Genomic DNA, 14,238 nt, shown 5'->3' with positions numbered 1-14,238 from the left:
TTTTGCTGGACTTGGAGCAGCCGTTCCTAATCTGTGCTGCAGACCAGCAGCCCCTCCCTGCAGAGGCCCAGGTGAGCAGCCAAGGACCCTCCTGCCAGTGGGCTTTGAAGAGGGAGGGCTGTGGTGGTGCCCTTCTGTTGGGAGGTCCTAAGTCGAGAAGTTTATTCCGTAGAGTCAGCAGTGGACTGGCCTGAACTGTGAACTGAGTCAGCAGAGCTGCTGAAGGAAGCAAAAACTCATCTGAATTGGAAAGATCCCTCCTGGCTCTTAAGATACGAGGGGAAGGGAGCAGGCAGCCAGGTGTGGGCAAGCCATGCAGCAGAGGTGTCTCCTGGAGAGCACCCCATCCTCTTGTATTGCTGCTGAGCACAGAAACAGGAGCCTGAGAATCCCCCACCGGAGTGTGGTGCTTGCAGTCAGACCCTCCCTTGTAAAGAACTGAAGAGTGGACTGGAAAGGCCATGCTGGGGTCACACTTTGAGCGTTTACGGTTTCATGCTGTCAGACCTTGGGACTTCATCGTGTGGGTGACTGACACTCCTTGTCTCCTTGCAGCCTGTGAAGATGGAGGCAGGGCAGGAACTTCATCTCTCCATCAGCTTTAACCCAGCTTATGAAAAGGATCCGATCAGCTGGGTAGCAGAGAAGACTATGAAGATCCAGCTTGGGGAACATCCTCATGAGGAAGAGATCACCGTTCGGGGAGAGGTCTACTTCCCGAATCTCCGTATCCCGACCAAAGCACTGGACTTTGGTTGCATCGTGAGTGGCACAGAACAAGTGCGTTACCTGGAGATGACCAACTACAGCCCAATTCCTGCCCACTACCACTGGTCATTCCAGATGGACAGCAAGGAGTACCCGACAGGGTATGTGCACCTTTGCCCTCTCCTGGAAGCTCTTTTTCCTGGGGTCCTGTTTGTACTTTTTGGCCGTATTGACCACCATAACTGGTCTACTCTGGCCTCCAATTGAGAGACCTGGAGACACACCATCTATAACGCTGCTGATGCTTTTGAGAAAGCACGCAGGATCACCCTTGAGGAGAAAAGGCAATGCAGAAAGAATCGTGTCTTGCAGAATATACCATCTAAGGAGTCTTTCTGTTGCACCTTTTGCAACCGGACATGCCTATCTCGTATTGGCCTTTTCAGCCACCAGCGTGCTTGCAACAAACGTGGGTAGAGCCCTTCCCAAATCTTTGTTCGTGAAGCCCAGCCATGATGATGTTTGTACTTTGCAAAGACCAAAGCTGTTTGCCTGCTTTTGACTTTCCCTTGTGGAATAACACTGACCGGCCGTGGTCAGGCTGGATGCTCAGGGAATAGGCGTTTTCCACGAGTTTGGTGTTACTGTAGTCCCCCTCCTGGTTTCCTCTGGGAAGGAAAGCTGGTGGAGAAATCTGCTTTCTCAGACCTCTGTGGCCTGAGGCAGTGACCACCTTGGTGAAGGGCTCCTAGTCTCACCTCCACAGTGCTGGTGGAAGCACTTTCACAGCCCTTTGGCCCCTCTACTTTGGGATGGGTCCTCTCTGCAAGCAGAGAAACAGCTCTCTTCTCCTTGCTGCCTTCTCTGCAGCATTCCCAACCTTGGCCTGGAAGCACTGGAGGATGCCCAGAAAGTCCCAAATCACATCACAGAAAGAGCTAGTTAGCACCTGAGCTGATGCTGAACATCTTGCTACCTTCCCCTTCCTTCTCCTTTTCTGAGACACACCCTTTCTGAGCTCACCACACCTGCACCCACCCGGGGGCTGCATCCTGACGAGGCATTGCTCGTGCAGGTGTCCCTCCCTCCCACTGCAGGTCCATGATCATGGTTACGTTATTTTCCAGGTTCATACCTTCCCCACCTACATTCAAACCCCAACCACAAATGGTCACGTTCAGCTGTGTTGAGTGTGGGCGTTATTCAAGGAGGTACTTCAGGCCTGGAAGTGTGCAGGAACCAGCCAAAGCCCCGGAAGCAGTGCAGGACTCTTCTCAACAATCATCACCTTCAGCAAACTGCCTGGAAACAGAACAGGATTCTTCCCAACAGACATCACATTTAGAGAACTGCATGGAAACAGAACAGGATTCTTTCGAAGAGTCATCAGATTCAGAGGACTCCCTGGAAACAGAGCAGGATTCTTCCAAAGAGTCATCAGATTCAGAGGACTCACTGGAAACAGAGGACAATTCTCCTGAACAGTCATCAGATCCAGAGAACTCCCTGGAAACAAAGCAGAACTCTTCCCAAAAGTCATCAGATTCAGAGGACTCCCTGGAAACAGAGCAGAATTCTTCTGAAGAGTCCTCACATTCAGAGGACTCCCCAGAAGCAAAGGTGGGTTTTCTTGTGCACCTGCCACTTGTGTTGCCTCCCCCAGCTTGCCACCAAAAAGCTGTGCTCGTGCCGACCTCCCCTTTTGCTGCCCTGCTGTTCTGTGCCCTGAGAGTGGGTTGGGCAGCAGGGCCAGTGGCTGGACATGGGGCATCTGGGGAGGGAGAAATAGGATACTTTTCTTTGGAGAAGCCCACTCCGATCCTACAGACCTATGATGAGTTTGGGATTTTTTGGCTTGTTTCCTTTACAATGTAAAATGAGGCTTTTCTGCATCATGATGAGAAGGCTTCCAGTTTCCTTCCTGTAGCAAGCCATGCCAAATCCTGATCTCCATGTACCCCCTTCCCAGCCCAGCTAGACCACCCATTTTCAGGTCTCTGCCTTCACCCAAGAGCCGGCATTGCAGTGATGGCCCCAGAGCTGCCTTTTCTAGAGTGAGACTTGGCAAGGTGGCTGTGTCCTGGAATGGAAAAAGCCACTTTCCATTGTCTTCCAGGTGCCACCATACACTGCTGCAGGGCCTTGGAGCTCAGTAGAGACGAAGAGGTCTGGGCAGTCGGCAGAGGTAAAGCCCCCTGGCTTCAGAGCGGAGGAGGTGAGTGGGAATCTCTCTCACTTGCACGTTTTCAGCGTGGCAAGCAGGTCTGTTGCCCCCAGAGCTACAGAACTCCCTGTGCAGCACCCATGGAGGGCACTGCTCCCCTGGTACCTCATCAGGTGCTCAACAGGATATGTTTCAGGAGCATTTGGTGTAGCACCTTGAGAGAGCAGCATGTAAGTCAGAGAGAGGGAAAAGCCTCAGGAGTCAGATGAGCTGGGCTGGAGTCCTCCCCTCAGCTCCAAGAGCTCTCACCTCTGAGTCTCTTGCTTTTCTGAAGGCGGTAAAAACTGGTTTTAAAGGCAAGTTCTGCAACAGAGAGAATGTTTTGCTGCCAGGAGACATCCCAGTTTACTTTAATGTCTGGTATTAATTAATGCATTGAACAGTGAGTATGGCAAAAGACTTTGGCCATGCTCCCTCCACTGGTCAGTGGCATGGAGGCCGGATGAGATTAGGATGCTTCTGGCTGGTGTTTGAGGAATAGGCCCCTCCAGCTATGGTTGTACTTTGCTCCAAGCCACAGCTGCTCTTCTGCACCCATTTCCATGCTCAACGACTCGATCCCTCCTCCCCTCCTGCAGGTTTTTGACATCCAGCCGGTGTCCGGTGTGCTGCAGCCGGGCAAGAGCCAGCAGGTGCCCTTCACCTTCTTTGGCCATGCCAACATCATCGCCCGTGTCACGGTGCTGTGCCAGGTGGAGGGAGGCCCAACCTATGAGGTGGAGCTGAGGGGGGAGACTTCAGTCCTCACCTACCACCTGAGCGTCGAGGAGATTGACTGCGGGCTGCAGGTACTACCCCCTTCTCCTGGCAGAGCTGCTGCCTTGGGACCATCACCAGCAGGTTGCTTCCCAGCCCGGCCCAGGGCTCTCTCCCCTTCCCAGCTCCTTTGTTGGCTCTGGGGCTTGGAAGTACAATCTTGGAGGGGTATGTCTGGCATCCAGACTGCTTTGTAATGGCCATCTCCACCCCCCTCCAAAATGTTGGGAATTCTTTATCTTCAGGGTACCTAATGCTGCCTCCTGGAGCAAGCAGGATCCCAGTGGGGATGTCCAGAGGGACATGTCCCTGAGAAATCCCTCTGCTGATCCACTCGTAAAGCCTGAGCTCCAACGAGATGCTCTTGTTTAATGCTCTTGCTTAATCCCCAAAATAACCCGGTTGGGCTTCCGGTCACTGCAGTTGGAGAGAATGTCCGAGAATAATCCCTGCTTTACTACTTCTCAGTTAAAAGTCCACAGGTCTTTCCAGCTGCTGTCCCTGTCTTGGTGCCCCGTCTGTCTCCCTTTTGGCTGGTGTGTTGCTTGCCAATACTTGCATGCAGCTGTCTTTTCTTCTGGAATGCCTTGATGCCACCTCCTTTGTTTCTCCTGGCTGTTGGTGACCCCTCAGAGTGCAGAGGGCCTGTGTCCCCTGCTTCATTTATTATTGGCTCTCCCACGGTTGTTCCTGCCCCTCTGCATGCTGCCAGAACTCTGTTCCTGTGCAGGTCACTGTGCCTGGGGGTTCCCCATGTTCCCAAGTGCCCATAGCTTGTTCCCAGTCCCTGCTCCTGCAGTGTGTCTGCTTTCAACCCCATGAAAGAGGAAGGAGATTCCCAGCAGCAGGCCTGTGTCTGTAACTTCCCATTCCTCTGTCCTCTCTCCAGCTCTTTAATGAAGTCACCAAAGCAGAGGTCACCCTGCAGAACAACGGGAAGATGGGATTCACCTACATGGTACAGAGCCCCAGCACTGGCACTGCAGACAAGCCTCTGCCTGGTGTGCTCGTGGTCCTGCCCAGCACAGTGAGTGGCACAATTGACTGACCCCAGCCCTGTGTCAGGTGGCCAAGGAGAGGGTTAAAGAGAAAAAAGAGGGGAAAACAAAACCAAACCCAGCCATGAGAGACAGGGCTGTAAGCAATTGCTGCTGGGGGCAGAGAAGGTCAAGCAAGTGCCATCCTGCCAGACTCCCTGTGGCCTTGGCTGGCGACTGGCTCTGCCATCCCAGGGCAGCCACCGGCAGGAGGCACGAGCACGCTGGTCACTCCTTGGCCCCCGACTGCTGAGCTCTGTGGCTGTGCTGGCACTGAGGCTCTTCTGAGGGTCACCTACCCCAGCTGTGGGATCAGACAGGACTTATTCCTTGCCTGTGCCTCCCCTGTGCCAGCACTAAGCAGCACTTACAAATTCCTTGCCTGTGCCTCCCCTGTGCCAGCACTAAGCAGCACTTACAAATTCCTTGCTTGGGCTTGAAACTCCTCAACCAGAAATTGTCGCAACCCCTGTGCTGGTCCTTCCCTCCCCCCAGCTGTGCTGCTCTGGAGCAGCTTTTTGGGGCAGTGAGGGGGCCAGGCAAGGTTGGAAGAGCCAAGAGAGGAATTTGGAGCATCCCACCACTGTCCCAGCTTCTCAGTGCTGCCTGGATGTCTTTGAGGTGAAGCAGTGTTCCTGTCTTTGTCCCTCTTTGCCATGGGAAGAGGAAGCCGATTGGCTTTCCCATTTCTTCCTGCCTGTCTTCTACAAGGGGTGACAGGAGCTGCTGGCCCTGCTGAGAGCGTGGGCACTTCACTCCTCTTCCACAGTGGTGGCAAAAGAGCTTTTACCTGTTCAGCCTGGCTCTCACTGGCAGAGGGCAAACCCTGTCAGCAGCAGAGCCGTGCTCACGCTGAGCACAGGGCAGGCTCTGCTGGGGGTGCAGCCTTAGGAGCCCTGGGAAGGACACACTGCACCCTCTGCACCCTCGCCTTGGAGGCTCGAGCTTTTGGGCGCGAGGAAGTTAGAAGGTGATGTGATCTGATGTTTTCTTCCAGAGAGAACCTGTCTTCTTAGCCTGTCTATGGCCTGAGCCTTTCTCCATCACACCCTCTTTAATGCATTGCCTCCCTCTTCTCCTGTCCCTTGCAGGCTTCCATTGAACCTGGCAAGGAGCAGGTGCTGAAGCTCTATTACCTGCCAGGAATGCCAGGAGTCTTCTGCAGGACTTTCCAGGTTCAAGTGGGTCACCTGAAACCGGTAGAAATCTCCCTGAAAGGAGAGGCGGTCTTTGCCGGGATCTGTCTGGACCTGCCCTGGAGCATCAACGGTGAGCAGTGCCCATCTGCTCCCCAGCAAAGTCCTCACTGGGGTTTTTCCCTACTGTAATGCCCAGAGGGCAGCTCACACCCATCTCCACCAAGCCTGGAGTTTGCAGGGCTGCCAGACCAACACTCACCCCTCTGGTTGCTTCCTGAGTCTTGAGCAGACAAGCACATGTAGGCTTTGTCCAAGTAACCATCCTTCAGCTCTTGCCAGCACTTCCGTCAGAGGCCTGGAAAGATGGCTAGACAGAAAAGCTTGGGAAAGCTATAAGAGAGACTGGCAGGGCTTTTGGCAGGGTTGGATTTGCATGACACTGCAGGGGATGAGATGGGTGGGAGTGAACATGAGGATTCAGAGACAAGCAGCAGCGTCCACTTTCCAGAGATGGCTTTCCATTGATGGGTTGTTTCTGGGAGAGACCAGCCTTTGGGGGAGTGGAACTTCTCAGCTTAAATGGCATGGCACTGCACCCACACTTCTATTTGTGAATGTTTTCTTCCTTCAGGAAGTGAAAAATACGAGAGACTATTGAAACAGGCAAAAGAAAAGCTGAAAAAAGACAAACAGGACAAGAAAGCAAGTGTTTGGAGGAAGGCTCGAATCAGGAAGCGACACGCGAAGGGCCCTGGCATTGTGGTAAGCACAGCTGCAGTCCCATTTGGCACATGCCACCCTCCCCATGTCACTTGAGGCCCTGGCACCCCACAACACCCCACAACAGCTTCTCAGTGCCCTGCTGGCACTTGGGACCTCCCTGCCCACACCTGCCCACGAACATGCATCAGCTCAGCGTTGCCCCACCTCTGGTCGTGGTCTCTCCTGGAGATGTACCAAGCTTCCCGGCTACTCCCCTTGCTGGGGAGTTTGTTGCTCCCAAATCAAGCCCTAGCAGGTTTACAGACCTTAGTAGCAGCAGCCTGACTGTGCCCTGGGACTGTGCTGGCAGTGCTCAACTCCAAGAGGCACCAGCTTGATTGGGGTTCCCTTTTCTAGGCAGCTTTTGTCCAAGCTGCTTTGGCACTGGCTGGGGACAGGCAAATACCTGAAGCTCTGGAAGGTTGCTAGCTTGTCTGTCTGGCCAGATCACCTTTTCTAGCAGTGGGTGGGAAGGCACAGATACTGCAGTTATTTCCCTGGAGAGAAGATCCTGGCTAGGAGAGCAGAATGTGTCACGGACACTGAGCAGTCAGATAGGAGGACCCCATTCCCCCTCTCAACAAGAGCAGGGTGGGATCCTCTTTCAGATACAAGCCTGGGTCCTGGGAAGGGCCTTTGCTAACCAGCCACTGCCTTCCCTTCCCTCAGGCAAACACTTGGCTGAGGATGGAGATGGAGCAGATGCTGATAAAGGAGGATGCTCTGGAGCTGCAGCCAGTCCTCATCTCCCGCCCCCCAGAGGACACTATCTTTGACAAGCACATTCCTCAGAAGCTCGTCCAGTGAGTAGGGACTCCTGTTCCCTCTCTGCAGATGCCCTGAGGGCAACACCCAGCAGTGTCACCTGCTCCCGAGAGCTCCTTGTGCATGCAGAGCTGGGAACAGTGGGCATTTCAGAAAGGGGCTGACCCCAGTAGCTGTGACAGCAATAGCTCGTGAGCAGCTGACTGTCCTCCCTTCCCCAGTGCTGCGCTGAGCTTTGGAGCTGCTCAGCTCCCCACAGGTGCAAGGTCCCATTCTTGGAGCTGAGGGGACCCAGTGCAGACCATCAAGCCCTTCCAGACAGCACAGACACTGTCCCTGCTGACCAGCTCAGAAAGAGAACTCCAAGCTGTTCTCTTGGTTCTGACTGACAGAGCCCCCTAAGCAAAAGGTGGCTTTGATGCTGGTGGGCTGGCAGGGCTTATCTGGGTAACTTGGTCCTTCCCTTTGCTCCTTCATGATGCTGCCTGGGCATGGGAGGCTCCAGTTCAGGAAGAAGATGCTTTGCAAAACAGATCCTTCATGTGACCTGGTTGCAGAACAATGAAGTTTTCCTGTTCAAATCTTATTCCAAGGCTCGGAAGCAGTTTCAGGCTTGGGCTGTGCACCAGGAGAAGCGTTTTCACTGAGACCACTGGAGGTCCAGTGGATTTACCTACACTGACTTTTTGTAGTGGAGGAGCTGTGACCAGAGTCCATTTAAAACTAATTTTATTTTCGGGTCCCATTGGAAGCTGATGAAACCTAGGACCTGCACTCCCCATAACTTCCCAAAGTCATTGCCAGGTGGTCAGGCCTTGGGTTTTGTAGGCTTGGGTTGAGTTTTTACAGCAGTGAGTACAGAAATATCCACTTTATTTGAATCTTCCATCCACTTAAACATGTGGCTCCGCTGTTGTTTAAGGACTGTCCTTACTCCTCCTTCCAGAGTTGAGCTGCCCGAGTACATCCTGGACATGGGCACTGTCGTTCAGGGTTACAGTAAAAGCTGCACTGTGAAGATCACCAACACCTGGAGGTTCCCAGTGACCATCCGGGCCGATGAACGTGCCCTGCGTGACACAGGTAACCAGTGCTAGAGAGGATTCCTGTGGGCTGCAAGGAGCTGTCTCAGACAGATTAGCTTAAGCCACTGCACATGGGGAGGTTTTTTGAGCTTCTTCCTCCCAGTGCTCCTGCTGGGAGCTTCAGGGCCAGAATTCTCCTGGCCAGCCGTGCCCAGGGACCTGGCCTGCCTGTGACTGCCCTGACGCTTCCCTGAAGGGGCCTGATGGGCTGATTACCCTCGTCATCTCCCAGCATCTTCTGCCTTTGGTTCCCATCGGCATGAAGTTTCTTTGGGCATTCTGGGGGTGTTGCAAACAGATGGGATCTGTTGTGGTTGGAAAGTGCTTTGTCTGGAGTTCACACTCTCACAGCTCTTGTGTTCAGCCTTTACTGAGGAAATAGCCTGTTTGATTCTCTGGTGGATCGAAGTATGCTTCCAAAAGAGGTCTGGAGGCAAATCTGCACTTCCATCACAGAGTGGCTCGCTGTGTCTGAGGGCTGCTCAGGTGTCTCCTCTAAGTTTCTGTCCCGGGAACAGCACAGCGTGGGGTTTTTCCCAGGGCTCCCAGCAGGGCTCTCGTATGGCCTTAACATGCTTATGATACATTTCATATTGCTTGTGTATCTCAGCTGCTTTGTTTTCATCTGTTCAAGGTTTCAGCGTATACCTGGAGCCCGTGGAGTTCCTGATCTACGGAGCCACCAAACTGTTTCAAGTGAGCTTTGCAAGTGCCAACCTGCCCGTGGGAAAGGTGGATGTGCTCCTGCCCATCAAGGTACCGCAGCTTTGGGGGCAGGCAGCAGGCTGGGGACAGCAGCACATGTCACCTGGACTCTCAGCTGAACTCTTTGTCCTTCTCCAGGTAAAGAAAGGCCCCACGCTGCACATCCGCCTCTGTGCCACTGTGATTCAGCTGCTGCTCAGCCTCTCCAGGAACAGAATCCAGTTCCCTGATGTCCAGGTTGGGCAGTGCTGGCACGAAACAGTCCGGCTTTACAACCGGTTCAGCGTGCCCTGTGAATGGTTCCTCACTGTCAACAAACCTGCCAAGAAGGTAAAAGCACAGGCGAACGTAACACGGAACGTTGTGGTCGGGTTTTCTTTGCACCTCCTGCCTTTTCTGTGCCTGTGGCTGCCTGAGCACTTGGGCTACAGCGTGTTTGAGGAAGCTTTTGAGGGTCCAGATCAAGGCTGCTTTGCCTGGACCTGTTCCATCGGCTGACGCTTTGCTTCTCTGCCATCCTCACCCATTCCTCCTCCTCCTCTGAGGACAGGACGGTGGCTCCCCATCTGCTTGCCCTGCCTGCAGGTTGTCCCTCCAGTTCTAGATGGTGGGGGCCACGCCAGGTTTGCTGTGGGTGCTCTCAGCACCGGGACAGGATCTCGGAGCACTCCAGGAACCGAGGCTCTGTCCTCTCAGACCGAGGAGACCTCACACGACTGGTTTCTGTGCTCAGGTGGACAAACATTTGACACCGGCCGTGCGTCAGAAGGAGCTCCAGGCTGCGAAGGATGATTCCCGTGTCTTTCAGTGGAAGGCCCGGGAGGGAACCCTCTATGGTAGAGAGTGGTATGACCTGCAGATCCAGTTTTCACCCCTGGAAGAGGTGAGATTGGCAGGTGTCGCCCCAGGAGCTCTGTCAGGGCAGGGTGGTAAGGAGAGCCCGACGCAGGGAGTGGCAGATGAGCTCTTCCTCCACTGGCAGCTTCCTGGAAGCCCTGCACTCACTGTGCCTCAGTTTCCCCTGCAGCACACCCTTCTGAGAGGCGCCTTGAAATTCCCACAGGGAACATCAGGGCACTGTGCTGTGGCTGCCTCTCTGCCCATGGGGGAGATCTGCCTGACTCCCCTCGTCCTCCGCCTTGCCTGGTTGTATTTGCAGCCTGCGACGCTGGGTGCAGAGCAGGTGGCACAGTCACAGGGCATCAACCTGGAAGGATCAATGCTGGCTCATCCTGCTGCTGGCACCAACAGACAAAACAGCCACCAGACACCTTCCTGGGCACGGCAGGACAGTCACCTGTAGTGGTCTGCTGCCAGCAGTCCCTGGGGCTCTGGCCCAGCCTGCCTGCACATTGCCGTGCAGCTGGGGAGTCGACTTCAAGGATGGAGCATTTCCAAAAGCCCTTTGCATGTGGCCACTGGGACTTGGAAACTGACAGGGTGTAACAGGAGGGACACAAGTGCTTCCGTGCCCAAGAACAGTCCCAGGGATCTTTTCATTGCTAGAGAGATGTAACCAACCATCTTGTGTCAGACTTTGACCAGAGCCAAACACTGAGCAGAGAAGACGACCTTTATTTCTAGCCAGCGAGAGCTCATCTGCCTCTCTCATAGAGCTGGTGTTTGCCTGATGCAGCAGTGCCAGGACTGAGTGCCTTTCTCGTGTGCTTCTCCACGACTAGGGGAGAACATCTGATAATCCATTTTACATCCATTTCATACCCAAATACCCAGTTATACTGCACACCAGGATTCGTCCCAGTTACTCAGAGCCAAGGACACAGATGCTGTAGCCCCTACCATAAGTAAATATCTGGGTTTCCATTCCCCCTGGAGGGACTGATAAGACCCCTGACCCTTGAGCAAGGCTTGTATTTGGGGTCCTGTCACCTAGGACTTCATGGACAAGTTTTCGGCACTTTTCTCTTTTCAGAAGTCCTACAAAACCGAGCTGAAGATCAACGTTCGTGGGAACAGCCAGCTCCTCGTGCTGCACATCTCAGGACAGGGTCTGGATCCACAGCTGGAGTTCAGCCCCATAGAGATCAAGCTGGGAGCGGTGCTGCCGTGCAGCCCTGAGCTGGAGACGACAGTGGTGGTGAAGAACCCCTGCGAGTTCCCCATTGAATTTTACTCCCTGGAGTTTGACGAGGAGTACCGTGAGGAGGAGAAGGTGAGAGGGAAGGTCTGGTCCCCATGTATGTGCTCCCCAAGCTCTCCAGCACTCCAGCCTTCCCAGGCTTGTGCCAGGGAGATGGAGGCAATCCCCAGGGCAAAGCCTGGTGGCACTTTGAGGTGAGCCATCCCTGCTGGCAGTCTGTGGAGGGGCTTGGATAGCCTGTGTTGTTGGGAGGAAGGAAGGAGGGAGAAGATGGGCTGAGTCTGTTGGTATGATGGAGGTTGATAAAGGAATCTTAGGGATGGTTTCTCTTCCCCACGCGCACAGATCCTGCGGACCCTGGAGGAGTTTGAAGACCAGACGGCCGTGGTGATGCCTCCACGTGCTGTGGGTGAGAAGCTGCCCCCAGAGGTGCTGGAATATTATGAAAAATGGAAGAAGATGGAGGCTTCAGGTCAAGAGATTATGTCCAAGCTCAAGGAAGAATCAGGCCAGGACAATGGTAAGGGTTTGGCATTGGCTGTTCTGACTGTGGACATAGCAGGGAGCCCAGCCCACACACCCTGAGCTCTCTGTCACCTTGTTCTCCATGCAAAGCTCATGCTTTTAGCAGCCATCTGATCTCCTGCCTGGTGGAGGAATTCCTGGATGAAGGGTTGTGGCATCCTCTGCCAACCTGGAGTGTAGCCAAAGCAGCTCCTATCTGCCTGCCACAGACTGGGGAAATATTCAGGATATCCCCTTGTGTCCCTTAGCCACAAAGAGTAGCATCAGATGAGCTCTTCAGCCAGTAGGACCAGGTCTAATATCACTGGCTCTTTTATATTTGCTCCTTCCCAGCAACAAAAGCACAAGCTCACGTTGCTTTCAGCTGTCTCCTTTCCTGGGATCTGAGGGGATGGGGAGGATGATCAGGATCCAAGGTAGGCAGAAGGCTGACTTTTCTATTTGTTCTGCACAGCAGCGCTTCAAGAGAGCATCAGGTTGTTGAAGAACATGGTGGATGACTGTGACAGGCCCATCTATCAGGCCATCAGGCGCTACCTCAACACCAATCTCATTGTAGAAGAGCTCAAAGCCCAAATGCCCAGAGGGATTGCCATCATCGTCTATGGGACCCCCCAGACAGGTACGGGAGCCACAGCCCTGGGCTGCAAGGAAAGGGGGAAGCAGGAGAATGCATCCTGGTGGACCATGGTGCCTGAGACAAATTCCTCAGCTGAATATGATGTGGAGATGATCCACCCGGCACTGGAGTTCAGTGCTCGTAACTGTGCTCAAGCTGCCTCCCTCGTGGTCTCCCCTAGAAGGGCACTTGCTCTCCCACCGTCCTTGAAACCTGTTTGTGAGTTTTCCAGAGGCTGTCCCTGAAAATGCCTCACGTGCAGGTGTCACCAAGCAGTCTTCCTCTTTCTCTCAGGAAAGACAAGGGTAGCGGCCGCCCTGTCCAAGTATTACAGTGCCGCCTGCTTGTCCCTGGACGAGGTGGTGACAAAAGCCATGTCGGACGAGCGCAGCTCGGCGGGGCGCCGTGCCTGGGAGCTGTGCGTCGAGGCTGCCCATCAGCGAAGAGCCATGAGGGAACAGATGCCAGGTAAGGAGAAACGCTGCACTCAGAGTATGCTTAGGAAACCACCACGACCATCTGCTTCTGCTTGCTCAGAGAAATGGTTTGACAGCTCTTGGGTCTCTTAGGGGACATGCGTGCTGTGCATCTCTGGCTAGTTTGAAAACAAAAAGTTCAATATTAAGGACTCCAACAGGGGCACTTTTACTGCCATTCTTGGCACATATTCCTTTTTCTAGGGGTGGTGAAGCACACCTGTCTCTTTCTCTGAATTTTTTATATTTCCTCAAAGCTGAATCCAGCTTGCTCCTCATGGGCAGCAGGCAGAACCATTGTCACCTTCACAAGGAAAAAGCCCTCTGAAGTGGCTCATTAAGCACAAGACAACTGAGTGTGGCTTTGCAATTGTGAGAGGAAGGGAAGAATAACCTCCTAGAGGAGTTTCCAATGAGAGACGTGCTGTAGATAAGCTCTTTTCTCCAGAGATTTTCCTATGCCCACTGTCAGGTCACGCAGCTTGTGCACGCTGTGCTGTTCTCCAGATTAGACTGGAGACTTTTATGAAACTTTGCTGGGCAGTTGGTGCCCTGAGCTCTGCAGGGTTAGGCCAGACCTGCTCAGTGTGGGGAGAAGTTTTGCATTGCTCTGCTTTGAACCTGGTTGGGTTCAGAGCTGGTGGAAGGAAGAAGGGTCTGGATCCCAGCTGGGGTTTTCCCACACGGAGGATTTAGCTCCAGCAGAGATGGGTGATGCAGCTGGGGCAGGGCTGCATGTTACAGTCTCCATGTGAAAATGCAGGATGGGTGCAAGGTATGGAAACAATGGTCCTGGAGGACGAATCTTTGGCTTGATCCGCAGGAGAGCTACTGTGCTAGCAGTGTCACCTGCGTGCACGTTTGTTAGGAGGAGCCTAGAGCTGGCTTTAAAATCCAGTCTGGGCTGGTGTGCTTTATCCTGCTGATAAGCAGGGAAGGAGCTGCTTCTGGGAAGCAGTGCTGCTAGTGCCCAGCAGGCTGGGGGACAAGTGCCATGTCCCTTCCAGGGGGCAAGGCTGTGCCCATTGGGGTGGAAGGTGCCTGCTTGCTTCTCACAGCCCTGCTGATACATCTGTCTCCTCTACAGGTAAAAAGGGTGCTCAGGCCAAGAAAACTGAGCCCAGCCCTGCGGACAAAGCCAACCAGAAGACTTTCAGTGCTGGACCCCAGAGTGCTTCAGCAACCAAGGATAAGGCATCCGACAAACCCCAGGCAAGATTTTCAGTGACCTCCAAGGTGAAACATGATCTGCACTGGGACCTTCCTGTTGCCTTTGAGATGGGAAGGGGCTGCTTACAGTGGAGGCTCCATGTCGCCAAGGGCCTGGTGCAGGGTC

At 53.9% G+C, this 14,238-nt stretch overlaps 1 protein-coding gene across 1 annotated transcript in view; it reads left to right on the top strand.

Moving 5' to 3' along the window:
• Window positions 1-14,238, top strand: part of HYDIN (HYDIN, axonemal central pair apparatus protein) — a 55,601-nt gene that overhangs the window by 31,804 nt on the left and 9,559 nt on the right. The window contains exons 24-42 of the mRNA XM_017839188.1: window positions 3-71; window positions 556-869; window positions 1,836-2,247; window positions 2,299-2,328; window positions 2,825-2,923; window positions 3,511-3,720; window positions 4,578-4,715; window positions 5,817-5,994; window positions 6,496-6,626; window positions 7,296-7,429; window positions 8,338-8,474; window positions 9,111-9,232; window positions 9,320-9,511; window positions 9,915-10,064; window positions 11,115-11,354; window positions 11,628-11,802; window positions 12,262-12,429; window positions 12,721-12,894; window positions 13,990-14,138. Of these exons, the coding sequence (XP_017694677.1) occupies window positions 3-71; window positions 556-869; window positions 1,836-2,247; window positions 2,299-2,328; window positions 2,825-2,923; window positions 3,511-3,720; window positions 4,578-4,715; window positions 5,817-5,994; window positions 6,496-6,626; window positions 7,296-7,429; window positions 8,338-8,474; window positions 9,111-9,232; window positions 9,320-9,511; window positions 9,915-10,064; window positions 11,115-11,354; window positions 11,628-11,802; window positions 12,262-12,429; window positions 12,721-12,894; window positions 13,990-14,138 (3,222 nt within the window). The remainder of the gene's footprint in view (window positions 1-2; window positions 72-555; window positions 870-1,835; window positions 2,248-2,298; window positions 2,329-2,824; window positions 2,924-3,510; window positions 3,721-4,577; window positions 4,716-5,816; window positions 5,995-6,495; window positions 6,627-7,295; window positions 7,430-8,337; window positions 8,475-9,110; window positions 9,233-9,319; window positions 9,512-9,914; window positions 10,065-11,114; window positions 11,355-11,627; window positions 11,803-12,261; window positions 12,430-12,720; window positions 12,895-13,989; window positions 14,139-14,238) is intronic.

This window comes from Lepidothrix coronata, unplaced genomic scaffold (assembly GCF_001604755.1).
Source record: "Lepidothrix coronata isolate B3197 unplaced genomic scaffold, Lepidothrix_coronata-1.0 Scaffold383, whole genome shotgun sequence".
Lineage (NCBI taxonomy): Eukaryota > Metazoa > Chordata > Aves > Passeriformes > Pipridae > Lepidothrix > Lepidothrix coronata.
This window is presented reverse-complemented; position numbering and strand designations above follow the sequence as displayed.